The following is a 20,271-nucleotide window of genomic DNA, read 5'->3' as shown; positions in this document are numbered from 1 at the left end:
TTTGTGTTGACATGCTGGATTAGAGGATACAGAAAGCCTCCTCAGATGGGTTAAGCTCTGGCAGTTGTCCTGGGAAACTGTCGTCCTGGGTCTGGTAGAGCTCCTTTCCCCTCGATACCAAGGGAATGGACTAGAGAGGCACAATGCTTGGGGACCCTTGTTATAGACTCAATGTTTATCCTCCAAATTCATATGTCGAAGCCCTAACCTCAATGTGATGGTATTTGAACACAGGGCCTTGGGGAGGTATTAGGGTTGGATGAGGTCATGAGGGGGCCCCCATGATGGGATTAGTGTCTTTATAAAATGAGGCACAAGAGAGCTCGCTGACTCTCTCCCTGACATGGGGGGACACAGTGAGCAGGCAGCTGCCTGCAAGCCAGGAAGAGAGCCTGCCCCGGGGGAACCAAGTCTGCTGGTACTTTGATCTTGGACTTCAACCCTGTAACTGTGAGCGCATTTGTCATGGCAGCCTGTGCTGACTGAGAACAGGGTCCACTGACCAGCATCCGTTTAAGGGGGCTGTGGCAGCTCCCTCTTGGAGGAGAAGGGGCCCACGCCACTTACCTGGTTGACCATGCACGTCTCCAGCTCCTCTTTGGAGAAACCCGTTCGACCCCTTTCCTTGTTCTGACGAAACAGAACAGAACGAAATCTCAGAGACGCTCTGGGGGGGAGGGGCTTCCACTTTCCACTCGCCCACAGTTAGCCAGACAACCCGAGCGCTCGCTCAAGAGCTGACCTATGTGTTGACTGAGGAATAGAGTGGGAACTTGAACTTTTGAGCCCTGCAGTCCCTCGCCAATACCTGGATGTACATCAATGTGTTCGTTGTGCATCATCGCCTGGACGTACATCCAACCTTCGGAATGACCTCAAGAAGAAAATGTTACATTGTCTAGACCGCCAGACATCTGACAGTTACGACCCCGGACCAACCAGGGGCTGGAATGCAGAGCTGATTCTTCGCAAGGAGGTACTCTGTCCTATAAAACTCCCAGACTTCTTCCTTCCTCCCTCGGAGCACTCAGTATGACCTAGTAGTGTTCTGGTTTGCAAACCTTATGACCCTTGGATGAATGTTTGTTATTTTATTTCCAGTCAAAGCCCCAGACTCTTCCCGAGTATGTGCAATATGATCATTGCCCTTATGTACTGAAGCCTGCGACTGTTAACTGTCCTTGTGGTGAAATAAATAGATGAACACACAAGGTGCATCACTCTTCCACTAGCCACTAAGATCTGCTGAGATATGTCATTCCAGGTAAAACCGTGTAACTGCATTAGGTAAGGTTGGTGCCAAAGCCTTGGCTCTCTGCACGATTCCCCACCGGCATGTTTGGAGAGCCCCACCAGGCAGGGGCCTCCTTTCCTCTGGATTAGAGTGTGGTCACTGACCACACTGGCCAGTTGGGATGAACAGCCGGACTAAGGGTGAGTGTGTGGCTGGGTGCAGGGGAGCCTCTGTGTGTGTGCTGTGTGTATTTGTGTGTGTGTGTGTGTGTGTGTGTGTGTGTCTTCGGGCCGCAGACCTTACCCGGTACCACATGAAGATGGTCTTGAAGGCGTTTTCATTGGAGCAGGAGCCGCAGGCCATGGTAATGAGCTGGGACATCCCTTTGGGAGCCACCTGCAGGCAGAGAAACAGCTGTGGGCTCAGCTCCTTCTCCACTCCCCCTCCCCCAGCTGGAGCTGTGGGAAGCACAGAGAGGCTGGGACACAACCAGGGATATCCTGGAAGCCGGGGGCCTGGGAGACTGGGCTCCGGCTCTTCCAGGGGGTGGGGAAGCCCAGGCTGGAGGGCAGAGAGGAAAAAAAAGTGAAGAGAAGCCTCGTCTATCCTGATGCAACTGCCACCCCCCTTCTCACATTTTACAGGTGAGAAGTTGAGGTTCGGAATGATTTTAATTGTGTAACAACTGACAGCAAGACATCGAGGAGGGTTGCATAACATGCAAAGCTCCTGTCTCGGGACAAACATTAATTTTTCCCGAGTTCCCTTTTTTTCTGCACACAAGGTATCCCCTCTTTCCTTCCAAAGGAAAAGTAAAAACACTCTTCGTGAAAGAAACAGCACAAAGACTGACATAGAAACACCCCATCCTGATTGCAAGGCTCCCAATCCTTTCCTTCCCCTGGGGCCGCCTCCGGGAGCTCAGAGCTGCCTGTGCAGCGGGAGGGCCCAGGCCCGGGTGGGGTGGGCCCCCGCAGCGGAGGTTGTCCCCAGGGACTCACCACTCACCGAGAGCAAGGACTCCTGCAGCTTCTCCACAAAGTTCTCCGGAGGCAGGATTCCCAGGGCAGGTCTGTTGATGAACGTGCTCTGCAAAAAGGCCCAGAGGCAGACAGTGATGCTCGGGCCTGACCCAGCTCCCTGCGCCCCCACCTCGCTGCTCACAGGAATGGGGTCCAGAGGCTGATGGCGGTGTGTCGGTGCTGGAATGATGGATTCCCCGCACTTTTATTTATTTGTTTGTTTATTATTATTTGTAAATATATATTTTTTATTATTGATTTCAGAGAGGAAGGGAGAGGGAGAGACAGAAACATCAATGACGAGAGAGGATCATTGATTGGCTGCCTCCTGCAGACCCCACACTGGGGATCAAGCCTGCAACCCGGGAATGTGTCCTGAGATCAGGAATCGAACTGTGACCTCCTGGCTCATAGGTCAATGCTCAACCACTGAGCCTCGCCGGCTGGACTCCCTTCACTTTTAGAGAAATCCACTAGGATTGCTCTGGATTTTAAAAAGAAGTATCAATTTCTTGGTTGTGATATAGCACTATAATTACACAAGATGCTACTTGTGGGGGAATGGGGCAAGGGGTACATGGGACTTATTCGTACCATTTTTTTTTGCAATTTCCTATGAATTTATAATTAAAAAATCCATCAAAATGGCTAAAAATTAAGAAATGGAAAATAACAAGTACTGACAAGGAAGTGGAGCACCTAGAACACGCATCCACCGCTGGTGGGAAGGTAACGTGGTGCGGCCACTTTGGGAGGCAGTCTGACCTTTTCTTATCATGTTGAATACATACGCACCCAGCAGGGCCACACCTAGGAGTTTGCCTAAGCCAGCGGTTCTCAACCTGTGGGTCGCGACCCCTTTGGGGGTGGAACGACCCTTTCACAGGGGTCGCCTAGGACCATCGGAAAACACGTATATAATTATATATTGTTTGTTTTTTTTAAAATATATTTTATTGATTTTTTACAGAGAGAAAGGGAGAGAGATAGAGAATCAGAGACATCGATGAGAGAGAAACACCAATCAGCTGCCTCCTGCACATCACCTACTGGGGATGTGCCCGCAACCAAGGTACATGCCCTTGACCGGAATCGAACCTGGGACCTTTCAGTCCGCAGGCCGACGCTCTATCCACTGAGCCAAACCGGTTTTGGCTACATATTGTTTTTGTGATTAATCACTATGCTTTAACTATGTTCAATTTGTAACAATGAAATTGGGGGTCACCACAACACGAGGAACTGTATTAAAGGGTCGCGGCATGAGGAAGGTTGGAACCCACTGGCCTAAGTGAAGTGAAAGTCTGTGTCCACACAAAGACCTGAATAAGCACGAATGTTTATAGTGGCTTTTGTTTGTATCTGCCCAAATCTGGAAACAACACCAATGCACCCCCCCCGCCCCCCCCCCCCCCCCCCCCCGCCTCACGGGGAAAAGATACGTAAACTGTGGTCCACGCACACTGTGGACTACTGCTCAGCAATAAAGAGGAACAGTGGACTGACACACGCAAGGGCCAGAAGAACACGGAAGAATCTCAGAGCCTCAGGGCTGAGTGACAGGAGCTGGAACCAGAGGGTCACACACAACAAGGCTCCATGGAGACGACATTCTGGAAAAGGAGGAGCGACAGGGGCGGAGACGGGCTCGTGGGTGGGACTGACTACAAACGGGCTCAGGAGAATGTTCAGGGGATGAATTGTACCACGTCTGGATTCTTAAAAAGTGTGGTGAGACCACATAACATACAATTTACCACACTGACCATTTCTAAGTGTACAGTTCAGTAGTGTTAAGTACATTCACACTGTTGCGTGGCCATCACCACCATCCATCTCCAGACCGGTTTTATCTTGCAAAACTGAAACTCTGTATCTGTACGACACTAAGTTCCCATCCCCTCCTCTCCTAGCCCTTGGCAACCACTGTTCTACTCCTGTCTATGAATTTGGCAACTCTGGGGACCTCATGTAAGTGGAATCATACAGTATTCGTCCTTTTGTGATGGGTTTGTGTCATTTAGCATAATGTCCTCCAGGTTCATTCATGTTGTAGCATGTGATAGAATTTCCTTCCTTTTTAAGGCTGCACAATATTCCATTGTATGGATAGACCACATTCTGTGTATTCATTCATCCGTCAATGGACACTGGGCTGCTGTCACTCGTTGGGTCTTACAAATAGTGCTGCTATAAACAGGGTGTGCAAATTGTCTGGATTAAAAAGAAAATCCTCACCCGAGGATATGTTTTATTGATTTTAGAGAGGAAGGGAGAAAGAGAGAGAGAGAGAGAAACAATCAGTTGCCTCGGTACTTGCCCCACCAGCCAGGAATCAAACCTAAAAGCTAAGTAGGTGCCCTGACTGGGAATTGAACCCACCACCTTTTGGGGTATGGGACGATGCTTCAACCAACGGAGCCACCCGGCCAGGGCTAAATGTGCCTGGATTTTGACAGTGACTGTATGACTATGCCTTTGACAAAACACATGTGACTATACGCTACAAAGAATGGATTTGGCTGCATATGGGTTAGACTGTAATTAAATAAACATGGAAAAAAGACACAGGGCAGCGGCAGCTCTAGAGCTTCTAAATGGAGCAGAGCTTAGGAGAGCAATCTTGTGAAGGAGCTGGCTAAACAAACAGGACGGGCTGGGTATGAGAAAGGCAGTGTTAGAGAATGACCTAGACTCTCTTTGTTGACTCCTCTCCCCCTAATTTTGATAGATGTGGGTTGAGAGAAGTATTTATCTCTGCAAGGAAATCAGCAGCGCAGGCCTGATGCTAAACAGACTTGCTTTTGATGGTGGGGAGAGGAGGCGGCAGGGCGGTTACTAAGAGCTTGTTTGTCCGAGGGTGGGTCGGCCCAGCCCTGGGACTGCAGAGCAGGGACGCAGGCCAAGGCGACCAGAGCCTCCACATTTCAAAAGGAAAGGGAAACGCAGATTTTAGTGGGAAATCGCCCCACGTTAAAATGCTGGCCGACATTTTCTTAAAACAATCGCTGGCCGAGGGACAGTCCCACACTCATGCGGCCTCACTCTTGAGCAAGAGCAGCCCCCGCCTGGCTGGCTCCAGACACGCGCGTGGTTGCTGGTGCCCACGCGCCAGCGTTAGAGACACACACCGGGCCAGCGCTCCCAAACCTCCCCACCAGCCTGGCCTCAAATGCTTTCCTAAAGCGGAGAGAAAGATAATGCCCAGTTCTGGCAGGGCACCGGTCAGGGCAGAAGTTTCAACCCCAAGAGGCGTTAGCATGCGTTGAGCGCTATTTTATACTCTGACCCGGCCGCCTCCTTTCCAGGCCTCCTCTGGCCATACGATTTCAAACACGGACGAAGGCTACCCACTTAATTATTCGTGTAGCGTTATTTATAACAACACAAAGGAGAGACTTTTAAATGCCAACAGGAGGTTATGTGAGCTAAGCCACTTTAATTCGGGGTGACGTTCCGTGGCCAGTAAAACGGTGTTTAAAAGGTGACAGTTTTACATCAGGGTCCACTCTTGGTCTCGTACATTTTATGGGTTGTGACAAATGCATAAGGACATGTGTCCACCATTGTAGAAGAGACACGGGTGGAAATGCAGGCGGAATAAGGGCAGAACCATCCCCTTCGAGGCCCAGCCAGTCCCCTGGCAGGACTGGGCAGAGTCTGGGTTGGGGTCTAAGTGGGTAGACAGTGAGGTCCCCAGGAATCGGGGTGGGGTTGTAAAAAGGGATGGTACTGAGTGCAAAGTGGCGTCCTGGACTGGACCCCGGAACAAGAGCAGACAGTAGTGGGAGAACGGGGGAAATCGTGGAGAGGTGAGGTGTCAACATTGGGGAAGCTGGGTGAAAGGTAGATGGGAACTGTCTTTACAACTTGTCTGTAAATCAGAAATTAGTCTAAAATACCAAGATTTAATTGAAAAAAGAGGGAGGATGGGGTGAGCCTGGGATCTGGGGACTTCTCGGGTACCTCTCTCTTGGACACGGTTAACTCCATGCAAATCCAAATGGCGGCATCACTGCATAGGAGGAAACCCAAGGAGGGCAGGGGGCGCCCAGAATTCAGCTTCCTGGCTGTTTGGAAATTGGCTCCCGTCAATAGACATTGTGGCAGGTTTACACTCTGGACTAGGATAGGAGGTGGGGGAAGTTAACCCTTCTCACTGTAGAGTTGGAAAAACTGAGGACCAGAGAGGTCAAGCAACTTGACCCAAGTCACACAGACAGGAAAGGGCAGAACCACAACTCAAAGCCAGGTTTGCTGACCTCAGATTCCATCCTCTGCCAGACACCGCAGGCAGCCCTGCCTGATAATGTTAAGGATGGACATGAGTCTGCCTGGTACCTTGGACCTTGGCTGGCCCATCACGAGCTGAGGGTCAAGGTGAACCACCATCCCTGGCGGGGGTGGCGCGGCTCACACAGGACGGCGGGCTGGCTGGCAGCTTGACTGCCTATCGGGGCCCAGGGAAGATGTGTGGGTGATGTTCCTGTTTGACAAAGCGTGACAGTGGGAACAGAGGAGATCTGGGACATTGGGAAGCCGAATCAAATGAGGACAGGTTTCTGGAACACTTGCCCTCAGACTCAGCAGCTCTAACGCACAGTGTGCAGAGAACGGGCTTTGGCTTCAGCGGCTCAGATGCCTCGGGCAGGCTACTCAACCTCTCTGGGCTTCAGGGCCTTCGGGTGCCAGAAGAGGGACCCCCTCCCCCACCCGGGTGCTTGTGAGGAGCCAGTGGGACGCCGCAGCACACAGAGGGGGAGCTCGGTCTTGAAGGGCAGTCACACAGGTGGGAAGGCCTGGAGGTCAGAGGGATGGCATGCCTCTTCCCTGACCAGGCCAACTGCCCATCTCCATCCCAGCTGCCCCATGTCAGACTGTGCTCAGCATTCGTTCCAATGGGAAGGTGCACGTGTGGTGTCCAATAATCACTGCATGACTTGTGGGCATGGCAAAGAGATGGCCTGGGCAACGTAAGACAGAGTAACTGGACCCAGACATGGATCCAGGGGACACGGCTTCATGTTTCCCAGCCACCAGAAGCAATGATGTGGGGGCCTCAGGGTGATGTGATTGGGGTGCAAAGGGTCTTAAGCCCTTTCTCAGGATTTCAATGACTTGGCGGGAACCTTCCCAGGATAAGTCAAATACCACAGCCACCGCCTGAGCACATCTCCAGCTGAGAATCTGGAAGACCCAGATGTCAGCCAATGGTCCCCAGCCTGATGTGGGGGTGTACCAGCTGAGCTCTGCCAGTCAGCTGCCGTTTCTCCAAGACTGTGCCAGTCACCCTGCCCCAGCCCAGTCCTCTGCAGAGCAAGGTCAGCACTGTGATCCAGGCTGTGACCTAGACTGCGATCTCACCATCCAATCCCAGCACAGTGACCAGCACACAGTAGGTGTTCAATCAAGAGCTGGCCAATAAACAAATGTCAAGAAATAAAGCTGAAGAAGCAGGAGGCAGACCATGAGGAGCTTTGTACTTAAAGTGGAGGAGTTTGGGACGTGCCCTGGAGGCAGCAGGTACCTGAAACGGGTTCCATGCGCAGCGCAGTTGGAGATGGTCTGGAGCAGTGGTTGGCAAACTCATTAGTCAACAGAGCCAAATATCAACAGTACAACGACTGAAATTTCTTTTGAGAGCCAAATTTTTTAAACTTAAACTATATAGGTAGGTACATTGTTATTAACTTAATTAGGGTACTCCTAAGGCTTAGGAAGAGCCACACTCAAGGGGCCAAAGAGCCTCATGTGGCTCACGAGCCGCAGTTTGCCGACCACGGGTCTGGAGGAGATGAAACTGGATGTGGCGGGAAGAATAGTTGGAGAGGGGGTTGCTGGGAAAAATCAAATGGAAGATGCAGAGCTGCGGCTGGCTCTGACTGGCTGAGAGGTGAGAGGTGAGAGGTGAGAGGTGAGAGGTGAGGGGGTAAAGTGTGGCATCCAGGTTCCTGGCAGGGACAGGTCGGGGCAGGGCATCCCCCAAATCGGAATCCCTGGGGGAAGTCACGTGCTGTCGGGACAATTCTGCCTCCCCAGGCAGCTGACTCTGCAAATGTGTGTGACATGTTTGTTGACACATTTTTTTCCAGCACCAACTGCTGAGGCATCTGGGATCTGCAAACGTTTCAAAACAAAGTCGGGCTCTGAGTGTAAACACCCCCGTGGAGCCTGCATGCCGGAGACGCCCCACGAGTCCTCCACTGCGGCCCCTGAACTTGTCAACTAATCGGAGGGGGGAAATGTCGCCAAGTCCCTCCCAGGCAGGGAAAAACCATTCGTAAGGAGGGAAATGTGGTTCTTTTTATTGTCTTCCACTGTGCCCGTTAAAAGGGGAGGGCGTTTAAGGCCGGGAGTCGGTTCCTAACATTGTGGGGCTCTCAGCCCTCCCCTGCCTTTCTTTGATCTTTGGGGGGGACTCACACCCCTTGTCATGTGTGGATACGTAAGTCACTCTCTGAGTAAAATGAAAGCCTCCCCAGTGACACTCGGCATCGGGAGGAAGTGGAGTGACCACCACTCTCACACACTGCTGGGGGCGTGGAAACGGACAGTTTGGACAACTGTCTGCTCACCCCGACGGCCCGCAGCTCCACTCCTAGCCGTGTACCCCCTGGAGACCATGACTGTTCACGGAAGACAGGCACTCTGCGTTCACGGCAGCCGCCGCGGTAGGATCGACCCGATGCCCACCAGCAGGGTGGATGCATACCTGCCGCGCTCTCACACCCTGGACGGCTGCGCAGCCTCAGGAATGGGAATCTGTGGCTCTCTCTGCACAAGATGCATCGCGCAGACGGGTTGTGAGTGAATTAGCCAGACGTGATGAGACGCACACTGTGATGCCATTCACGTGTCAAGAAAGAATGGAAGGAGCGCCCCTATGCTGTTCGAATAAGGGGAGTGGGCTGGGGAATAGTACCGGCTGGGGCATGTTGTGGGGACCATTTGTTGTTCACAAATCCTCAGTGGGGGCGATAAACACCCTGCCCTGTGGTGCAGAGGGCATGGGCAGCTATAGGGTGTTACCATAGCGGATGCCATACCTGACATACCATGTTGTAGAGATGTGTTGCAGACACAGTATGGCCCCCAAGAAGATGCCACCCCTCAACCCTGGGGTTGTGAGTATGTTTAGGGCCAAAGGGACTTGGCAGATGTAAGGAAGGTTCCTAGCTGGTTCAGATAGGGAATAATTCTGGCTTTTCCGAGTGGGCCCAGTGCAAACACATGAGCCCTGTGCTAAGAGCAGAAAGTGATGGAAGACCGAGCAAAGGATTGGCCGGGGTTGCTGGCAAAGATGGCGGGATCACGTGGGAACCGTGTGAATGAAAGGGATTATGCTAACAACCAGATGAGCACACAGTAGCCTCCAGCTAAGCGCGGAGGTCCATTTTCCAAGCCCCTCAGCCAAGCGCTCAGCTGAGCCTGCCCGGCTCCTGATCCATAAAATCAATGTGACAGCCAATGGGTGTTGCTTTAAACCCCTCTCATCTGGGGGGGTACATTTCCAGACACCCAGCGATGCCTGAGACTGCAGACAGTACCGAACCCCGTGCATGTTTTCCCTTTACATACAACCTATGATAAAGTTTAATTTGTAAATTAGGCACAGTGAGAGATTGCCAACGATAACTAATAATAAAATAGAACCATTTTAACAACATGCCGTAATAAAAGCTATGTGGATGTGGCATTATTAAGTAAAATAAGGGTGACTTGAACACATGCTCTGAGACACCTCGACAGTCAATCTGATAACCAAGACGGCTACTGAGTGATGAACGGGCAGGGAGCCTCTACCGTGTGGACGTGCTGGACAAAGGGATGAGCCATAGCCCAGCATGAGATTTCATCACACTACTCAGAACTGTGCCCAACTCAAAACTTATGGCCCTCGCTGGTTTGGCTAAGTGGATAGAGTGTTGGCCTGTGGACTTAAGGTTCCCGGGTTTGATTCTGGTCAAGGGCACATGCCCAGGTTGCGGGCTTGATCCCTAGTAGAGGATGTGCAGGAGGCAGCCCATCAATGGTTCTCTCTCATCATTGATGTTTCTCTCTCTCTCCCGCTCCCTTCCTCTCTGAAATCAATAATAAAATATTTTTAAAACTTATGAGTTGTTTATTTCTGGAACTTTTGCATTTACTATTTTTGGACCACGGATGACCACGGGTAACTGAAACTATGGAAAGTGAAACTGGGGACCAGGGGGGTTATTATACATATTATGCTCTTAATTTCTGTTAATCATTACGATCAATTTCATCGTTTTATGCCCACACAGCACTGCTTACCTCACTCTGTAGCACTTACTATGGTTGTAATTCTCTACTTACGTGCCGAGAATTAAGTTAATTGACTGGCACCATGGGAGCGGGGTGCTGGGTTTCTGCTCACCACGGTACTCCAAGCGCCTCACGCATAGTGTGTGCTCAGTAGATACTTATGTAGTGAATGAATGGATGGACTGTTTCCCAAGGTGCCCCAGTGGTCCTCTGAACTGCCGTGAACACGCTGGTCGTTACCGTCTAACCCGGACTCACCGCATTCTGAGGCTGTTGCACGAGCTTCATGAGCGCAGGATGGTTGTAACCTGGGGATGGGAAGGTGGTTAGAAACCAGCATCGCAGCTGTGGGCTCTGTGCCCCTCCTCCATTGCCCGCCCCTCCCCTCCTTTCCAACCTCTTCTCATGCCACCTCTTCTTGGCAGACAAAAACACCCGCGGCTGGGCGCACCCAGGCCCCCTGACTCAGAATCTCTCAGGGTGTGGCCCAGAAATCTTCAACAGGTTCTCTAGGTAATTCTGGGGTTCAGGTTTGAGACCTACAGAGCTAGACAGACACAAGAGGAGCTGGGTGCAGGCGAAAGCGAACTTCCAGGTCTGGGAGGGGTTCCCCAGGCCGGCGTAATGAATCACAAATGTGGTCCCTGCTTCCTCCCCCCCGTGCCTACAGACGGTGCCTACAGATGGAGTCAAGCTGCTTTAAGTGTTAGCTCAGGAGCCGAGTGAGTGCGTGGCACAACCTGCCTCTGAGGCCAGCGTACCGGTTCTGCCTTCACACATCTGCTCATTCCCAGGGTCCCGTGGCATTTACTGTCCAGCTGGGCCTGGCCCTCCACGACGAGGTTTAAGACACCCTTTGACTCAGCAATTACTCTTCCATGAATTTATCCTGCACATGTGTATGAAGACCAATGTACACACATCCTAACTGTGCCACTCCATCTCCAGGCTTGGAAGCCACCGAAAGTCCATCATCAGCAGATCGATTGTTGCCAGGGTTAGCGATGAAGAGAAAACCCCTGCACACAGCTCAGTAAGTGGAAGCTTTTATTGCAAAGGGCGGGGGTGTAAGACAGGACTGCCCACACCGGAGCCAGATGTCCTGGGCTCAAAGCCTTTACTTGCGTCTACTGAACACCTACTATGTGCATGGGGCTTTCTGTTCATTATTGTGAGTCCTGGCCACAACTCTCACAGCAAGGCCAAGTTGGTAGGCAGCACCGAGGTCAGGAGACCAGATCGGAAGAGCCTCAATGGCAGTGGCAAGTGTTCAGCTCAATGGATATCAGCCGAGTGAATGAATAATGCAGAGACCCGGCAACATGGAAGAACTCCAAACGGACGTACGCGAGAAAAGACTCATCTGTGAATCTGGGAGCAGGTCGTAGAACTTGGAGAAAAGCTCTCAGTCTTCAAGCATCACCATTTTTATGGCACACACCTTGTACTTATTTTCTTTCAGTTGATTCATTTTTTTAATTTAAATACATTTACTTTGAGAGGACACTTTAGAGTACAATGGTGAGAGGCCTGCCCACCTCTGAGCTTGGGGCCCGCTGCCTCCAGAGTAACAGATTAGCCAGTTTAGACGGGTATGAAAGACCCAGCGTCACCCGGGGTGGGGGAAAGGGGGACGTCTCCTCCATGCAATCAGAGCGTGAACAGATGTGGTTTCACTCAGCCTGCTGCAGGGAGCATGGACTGGGGGCATGATTGTGGGGGGACGGTTGGGCCAACCACCCCTTTCTGTCCCCATGCCAATCCGAGGTGTGCCGGGCCCAAGGCTGGAAAGCGCCCATTACTCAAGGAAGGAACATGGTGGGTGTTTTCCCACTGTTTTCTGGCTCGAGGCCTCTCAGCTCTGCTCTTTGTCATACTGCCTGGTGTGTGTGACTTCTCTGCCTCAGATGAGCAGGTATGAGATCACCGATTCAGCTTGTCTACCGGCTTCTTTAGGACAGATGAAAGCAGAGCGGGCCCCTCCGATCAGGGAACTCTGACCCTGGGCCTTCGAAGCCCTGGACCGCCCCCCCACAGCAGGGCAGGGCAGGGCAGGGCAGGGCAGGGCAGGGGCAGCTGTCTGGGAGGCTGCTGTCACAGAAGTAAGCAGAGAGGCAGTGAGTCGCTGGTTCAAATCCTCTGGCTTCTTGGGCACACTGGGAAAACCCTGCACCTTTTGAAAGCTGGCTCCCCCATCAGTAAACGGGGCGGGGGGCGGGGATGATGCTAAAGTAACCAACATTATAGGACTGTTGTGGGGATTTAATAACATGAAAGGCACTTAGCAATATGCCAGGCATAGAGCAAATTCTCAGTGATTAAGAGTTAAAAAATCACCTCAAAGGCTACAGATATGGGAGAAAAGGTGGCACGAGAGAGAAACTTAATACTTCTAGTCTTTTTAACAGCTGCTGCGGCCTGATCCTCCCCCCCCAACACACATACACTGGCTGGCTGGGGAGTCCAACTGAGGGAGCCCGGGGGGAGAGGGAGGGTGGAGGAGTCACTGGCCCACAGCCCCATGGCTAATACATGGTGGAGCCAAGATGCAAACCCAGGATCACTCGAATCTAATCCCTTTCCCTCTGATGCCGAATGGAGGTGGGGCTGGTAAACCTTAGCATCCCAAATGCCTTCCAAGGCCGAGGCATGTCTGAATGACGGGACTCTCCAGAGAGAATGAGTCACCCACTTACTGTCTAATTGCACCTTCATGGGGAAAAAATAGGTGGGAGGCACTGCGATGGGGGAAGTGGAGGAGGAGTGGGGACCTGATTTGGGGTCTCGGGGGAAGGCCCTGGCTGCCTGGGTGGGAGCTGCTGACGAGTGGGAGCACAAGGGGCCAGGCTCCACCAACTCAGCCTACAGCCCAGGGATCCAAGGGGAACCCACAGACCAGAGAAACATCGGCCATCCAAGCTGCAACCACCAGCTACTGCAGGTCCAGGTCAGCCCGTCCATCCTGTCACCTGTCCCTTCCTACAGCAGCAAGTCACGCTCCGTGTGACCAGAAGTGAGCCTGTGAGGCAGGTGCTGCTGGTGGCCCCATCCAGGCACCTGGGCACCTGTGCTGCGCAGGCCACCGCCTCCCAGCTGCCGTGCATGCGTCTGATAAGGGCTCCAGCTGCCTCCGGCTCTGGAAAATCGCCCTTGGTGTCTGGAAGCCACTTCACACCAGAGCTGACAAGTCCTTCCTTCTGGCAGCTGACGGGCAATGCCTGCCTGGCACAGAGGTACACAGGCCAGTCTCTGCTGCAGGCTGGGACCAACTCTGGGGTGCAATGCATGCTCAAGAGCACCCTGGGGGACCAGGCAGTGGTTGGTCTCCGGCTGACAGCTCATCCCTCTGAGCTTTTCCCCCTGCCCTGTGCTGTTTCCCCTCCCCCCCTTTCTGCCGAGAGCTCTCTCTCAATACACTACATGCACAGAATCCTGCCTCGGGCCCCCCCTCTGGGAAACCCAATCACAGACAGCGGACATCAAACTCTGGTCACACAGACCTGGCCCACATCCCGGCTCACCTTCCTCGCAAGCTGCTAAGCTCCGCCTCTCTATCTGCAAAACCGAATACTAATACCTACCTACCTAGTAGGTTTAGGGGAGGAGTAAACGAGAGAAGACATGTAAAGTCCCTGGTAACACACCCTCTACGAATTACCTGTGCCTTTCTTCTGCCCTTGAGGGAAGTGTCTGGTAACATGCGGGCATGCGTGCTGGAAGGGACTTGCGGAGGCTGGGTAGCCACGGCTAAGAGAGAGAGGTTACCTTCAAGGACGGGTGTTCCAGCTCTTACCTATGGGGACAGAGGAGATCTGGGAATAGAGATCCAGCATTCGGTTGCCATCCACGTCGACCAGGTAATTGCCTCGGCTCTCTTCGTAATTGCAGAAGAAGTGCACAGCCTCTGCGTTCTTCGGGAAAAGACAGACTGAGTCAGGCTCACCGGCACTCCCGAGGCCTCCATGTTGAGGATTCAGCTTGAATCAGTGAAAAGGACCACGACCCGACCAGTCTATGGACATACGGAAGGTCTCTGCGGGTGCCAGAAATGCCACATTTCCTGCCCCGGGGTAATTACATGGGTGATTTGCTTTATGATAGTTTATGAAGCTGTGACTTTGTATTGTATGCAGTTGTCTGTGCGTGCTTTACATATCACAACAAAAGGTTGATCTGTATCTCTGATAGGACGTATATGGTAAGCCATAGAGCACCCATGAAGAAAACTCAAAAAACACACATAGTAATTATGGAAGAAATAAAAATGTTAGACTAGAAGTTACTCACTTAATGCAAAAACACAAAATAAAAGAGGCACAGGGGAACAAAAGGATATGAGACAAAGAGAAAAAAATGTAGCAAGGAAGATGTAAATACAACCATATCAATAATAACATTAACTGTGGACGGACTGAGCAATTTAATCAAAAGTCAGAAACTGTCAGACTGCATTAAAAAGGTTCAGCCATAAGCCGTTGACATGCCACACATTTGAGTTTCAAGAATTCAAATAGGTTAAAAGTAAAAGGATGAAAAAAGATACATGAGCCCTAGCCGGTTTGGCTCAGTGGATAGAGCATTGGCCCGTGGACTGAAGGGTCCCAGGTTCCATTCCAGTCAAGGGCATATACCTCAGTTGCAGGCTCAATCCCCAGCCCTGGGTGGGGTGCGTGTGGGAGGCAAACAATTGATGGGTCAATGTTTCTCTCTCAGTGTCTCTCCCCCTCCCTTCCATTTTCTCTAAAAGTCAATGGAAAAATATCTTGGATGAGGATTAACAACAACAAAAAAGATAACATGATTCTCACAGCAATCATAAGAAAGCTGGAATGGTCTATACCCGTGGTCGGCAAACTGCGGCTCGTGAGCCACATGTGGCTCTCTCTTTGGCCCCTTGAGTGTGGCTCTTCCTAAGCCTTAGGAGTACCCTAATTAAGTTAATAACAATGTACCTACCTATATAGTTTAAGTTTAAAAAATTTGGCTCTCAAAAGAAATTTCAATCGTTATACTGTTGATATTTGGCTCTGTTAACTAATGAGTTTGCCGACCACTGGTTTATACTAATCAGACAAAATCAACTATAGAATGAACAACAACAACAACAACAAAATGTTCCCAGAAGTAGAGAGGCATTTAATGATGACAAAGAGTCAGCCCACTAAGAAGATACAACAATTATAAACATACATGGACCTAATAACAGAGCCCCAAAATATATGAAGCAAAATGGACAGAATTAAAGGGGGAAATAGTTCTACAACTACTAAATAAAACCTGAAGTGAAAAACATAATAATAATAATAATAATAATAATAATAAAAAGAATAGTTCTACAAGAAAGTTGTTATGTCCTGGAGACTTCGATACGTGGCTTTCAATGATGGACAGAACATAGGCAGAAGGTTAACAAGGAAGTAGACGTGAACAACGCTCTAACCCAGTATCTCACCGGTACCCACAGAACACCCCACCCAGCAACAGGGCAGTGCACGCTCTTCTCAGGTACACATGGAACATTTTCCAGGATAGACCATATGCGGGGCCATAAAAAGGCTCAATACAGTTAAGAGAACTGAAAACACACAAAACCTGTTTTCTAACCACAATGCAATGACATTAGACATCAATAACAGAAAGAAACTTGAGAAGTTCACCAAAATGTGGAAATCAAAGAACACAAAAATAACCAATGAGTGAAAGAAGAAATCACAAGGAAAATGAGAAAAAAAGGTTCTGAGTAACTTTTTTTTTCCTTTTTGAAAAGAGCCAGCACAGAAAAGCATCTGTGCCCCTCGGCTAAATTGTACTAGAGAAGCAATGGAAGGAACGCTGCCTCGTCTCCACTTACCTGAATTATATTCAGCTGTTTCATTAACTCCTGCGGGCAAGGAAAGCAAGAGCGTTACAGCAAGGACACACTCTTCAAAGTAGTTTAAAATCGTTCAGGTCTTCCCAAGTCTTGGGGCTGCTTTTCCCTTTGTGCGAATAACTTCATAGTTAAGTAGTCAATGATATTATAAATATTTTAAAATTGATTAATATAAATCGTTGGTGGGAAACTACTCCTGACAGTTAAGTGATCATTACAATGGACATACTGGATATTTAGGCATAATTAAATAAACTAAAATATTTAACAAAAAAAAATTAAGCTGAAAGCGTTTACCTAGTGTCCATAAAAGCATGGGTTTTATTTTTTATTTAGAAGAAAAAAGGCTTTAACACCATGTTAGGAAAATAAAATCAACGGAAAAATATAAATTTGCACACAAAGACCCATTTATAATTACAGTATAATCCAGATATTTTATCAACCACTGTGTAATTCTATATGGAAACTGGGAAATTATACACCAGTTGCTTTAATATTATAAAGATTTAACCTCTAAAAATAATTTAATATGAAATAAACTTTGGCAATTAGTGTCATAAAATTATATATTTCCACATTAAAATAGAAAATATTAAAAAATTATTCCCCAAACATTTCATTACTATTTAACGAAAATCTACCACTTCGCAATAGAAATATGTGTGGGAAAGTCTCCTTTTGTGAGCAGACACTCTCCATAATAACTACAATCATTATCAGAAAAGGATTTCTGGATTTATAAATAGTTGCACCGACAAAAGGGGGGTATCTTTTGACACTAAAAAATGGCACTGGAGAAAATTGCAAAATATGCAAAGAAAAATTTTATTTGTATTAAATATGTTTACACTGTTATTTTTTAGTGCAAACATTAGAAACAGTATTGCACATCACTTCACAGAATCAAGGTTAGTCAGCCTCCAAAATGTGTCAGATGCAGATTTTGTAGCATCTTTAGTAAAAGTTCCAGTCTCCATCATCACTCAACTTGTGTCTCTTCCATCTCACACACTGACATTTACTCCAGGAATTCAGAGCTATCCAATGTCTCTCATATACCATGTACTATCACCCTGTGTGCCTCTCCACATACCATTCCCCTTGCCTAGAACAGAATGCACTCCTTTGGCAAATTCCTCCTTTTCGTCCTTCAAGGTCAAGTGCAAGGTCATTTACTATCCATGCCCTGTGCTATATAGCTTTGCCACGTTCTTCCACTGTTGGTAGGATGTTCTGCCCCAGCCCTTGACCTGCTTTGGCCAACAGAACAAGGTGGAAGTGATGGTGGACCAGTGTGGGGCTTGGGCATCAAGAGGGTTATAACATGCTCGCCTCTACCATCACCATGAGAACTAGCCCAGCCCAATTTACTGGAGGATGAGAAACACATAAAACAGAGCCAACTCACTGCAGTGATCAAGCCACGCCAAGCCTAGACCAGTGATGGCGAACCTTTTGAGCTCGGCGTGTCAGCATTTTGAAAAACCCTAACTTAACTCTGGTGCCGTGTCACATATAGTAATTTTTTGATATTTGCAACCATAGTAAAACAAAGACTTATATTTTTGATTTTGATTTTATATATTTAAATGCCATTTAACAAAGAAAAATCAACCACAAAAATGAGTTCGCGTGTCACCTCTGACACGCCTGTCATAGGTTCGCCATCACTGGCCTAGACCAACTAATGGCCAGTCATTCCCCAGGCATGAAGGTGGGCCCAACAGAGCTGCCTGGCCAACTCCCAGTTACCCCTAGATGCAATCTGTATGCTACTAAGGTTTTGTGGCTGTTTGTTACACAGCATTATTGTGGCAGCAAGTACTGATACATCTCCTCTGAGAAACCTTCTTTGACTTCTTATAGCAAAATGGCCTCATTGAATGTCCCAGATCTCTAGTGATAAAATCTCTGAAAGCAGCTAAGAAAACAGTGCCTAAGTTTGGCTGTGTTCTTGCCTCACTGACCCTTTCTGCTCTTTTCCAAAACTCCCACTCAGGTGTGCTCAACTCACCCGAGATTTAGGCCCGGGAACTTCTGTCTTCATCAGAGGCCCATCATAATCAAATTCCACGTCGACTTTGGCTGCAGCCTGACTGATATGCCTGGATCCTGCAGGAAACAAAGAGAATGAGAACCCGTGGGGATAGCAGGTAGAGTGAGAATTCTGCCCTAACTGACGCCCAGTGTTCCCAACAGAGGCAGTCCCAGGACCTCAAACCCATCCCAGCCAGACCACCCCAGAACACTGAGTCTGGCCTGACCTGGGCACCACAAAAACACTGAGGATTTTTTTAAAATGGGAAAGCCCAGTGCCAGTGATGTTGTAGAGAAATGACCTAAATGTCTGACAATAGAAGGTAGCTAAATAGAATATGATGTACCCCCCATTTCATGAACAATGGAATATTGTGCATCCTTTAATAGTTTCAAAATAGACATATTTAATAGTTATGGGTATGCAAAGATGCCCGGGGTATTAGCATGTGAACGATCAGATTAGAAAAGCATCCAAATTTTGTAAAAATTCAATCTATATCCAAATGTATATAGACCAGAATCTCGCAGCCTTGGCACTGCTGACATTTTGGACTTGGAAATTCTGTGTCGTGGGCTGTCCTGTGCCCTGCAGATGTCGAGCAGCGTCCCTGGCCTCTACCCACCAGATGCCAGTAGCACCCACCCCAAGCTGTGTCCTAGTTGTGACATTCAAAAGTCACGCAGGAGAAACAATCAAATGTCTAAATTCAGGTGGTCCCCACGTGTAGATTTTTTTTGTTTTGTTAAAAACACTTTTGGGCACAAGTCATTTGCTTGAAACTCATTTCACCTGTTTTTGATATCGTGCTAACGTTATAGAGGGTGTGTTGTGAGTTCCCAGGCTTAACCCCATGAGGCTTTTTAGGTCAGCATGTTGCTGAGACGCAGAGGGTAGCCTTAAACTCCCCATCTCCTTGGTCCCTGAGTGAAAGGCAGCTTGGTGAATCCAAGAGAAGTGTGCAATGAGTTACAACCTTCAATCAGTAACCCCTAGAGCAGTGGTTCTCAACCTTCTGGCCCTCATGTCGTGACCCAACTATAAAATTATTTTCGTTGCTACTTCATAACTGTAATGTTGCTACTGTTATGAATCGTAATGTAAATATCTGATATGCAGGATGGTCTTAGGCGACCCATGAAAAGGTCGTTCGACTGCCAAAGGGGTCGCGATCCACAGGTTGAGAACCGCTGCCCTAGAGATCCCTTTAATGCAGGGGTCCTCAAACTACGGCCTGCATGCCACATGCAAATACAAATACCGTATTTGTTCCCGTTTTGTTTTTTTACTTCAAAATAAGATATGTGAAGTGTGCATAGGAATTTGTTCATAGTTTTTTTTTAAACTATAGTCAGGCCCTCCAACGGTCTGAGGGACAGTGAACTGGCCCCCTGTTTAAAAAGTTTGAGGACCCCTGCTTTTAATGTCTCCAGTCTCCTTTATCTTCCTGGTACATATTTGGTGGTTGAGAAATATTAGTTATTCTTCTAGGGTTGCCATAATTGCATCAAACTAGGGAATCACTAGTGACTTTATATAAATCATATGTGATCTCATTTCATCTTTACACAATGCTGAGGGGGAGTTGTTACCGCATGTGCTAGCGCCTCTCTCTCTCTCTCTCTCTCTCTCTCTCTCTCTCACACACACACACACACACACCCAGTTTGCCAAACCATACAAAACCATGATATTAGAAAACATATTTAAATTTATTCATAATTTTCTGTAATTGCTTTGGATATCAAAAAAGGTTTCCAAATTAATTATGTAATGTAATTAATTATGTTGCTCTTTGAATGTAAAGTCAATTAAA

At 48.8% G+C, this 20,271-nt stretch overlaps 1 protein-coding gene across 1 annotated transcript in view; it reads right to left on the bottom strand.

Moving 5' to 3' along the window:
* Positions 1-20,271, bottom strand: part of ABAT (4-aminobutyrate aminotransferase) — an 82,669-nt gene that overhangs the window by 15,409 nt on the left and 46,989 nt on the right. Inside the window, exons 3-9 of the mRNA XM_059693135.1 lie at positions 18,432-18,529; positions 16,394-16,423; positions 14,336-14,453; positions 10,801-10,850; positions 2,243-2,323; positions 1,538-1,630; positions 568-630 (exon numbers count right to left, since the gene is read on the bottom strand). Of these exons, the coding sequence (XP_059549118.1) occupies positions 568-630; positions 1,538-1,630; positions 2,243-2,323; positions 10,801-10,850; positions 14,336-14,453; positions 16,394-16,423; positions 18,432-18,529 (533 nt within the window). The remainder of the gene's footprint in view (positions 1-567; positions 631-1,537; positions 1,631-2,242; positions 2,324-10,800; positions 10,851-14,335; positions 14,454-16,393; positions 16,424-18,431; positions 18,530-20,271) is intronic.

This window comes from Myotis daubentonii, chromosome 4, assembly GCF_963259705.1.
Source record: "Myotis daubentonii chromosome 4, mMyoDau2.1, whole genome shotgun sequence".
In the NCBI taxonomy this organism is placed as follows: Eukaryota; Metazoa; Chordata; class Mammalia; order Chiroptera; family Vespertilionidae; genus Myotis; species Myotis daubentonii.
This window is presented reverse-complemented; position numbering and strand designations above follow the sequence as displayed.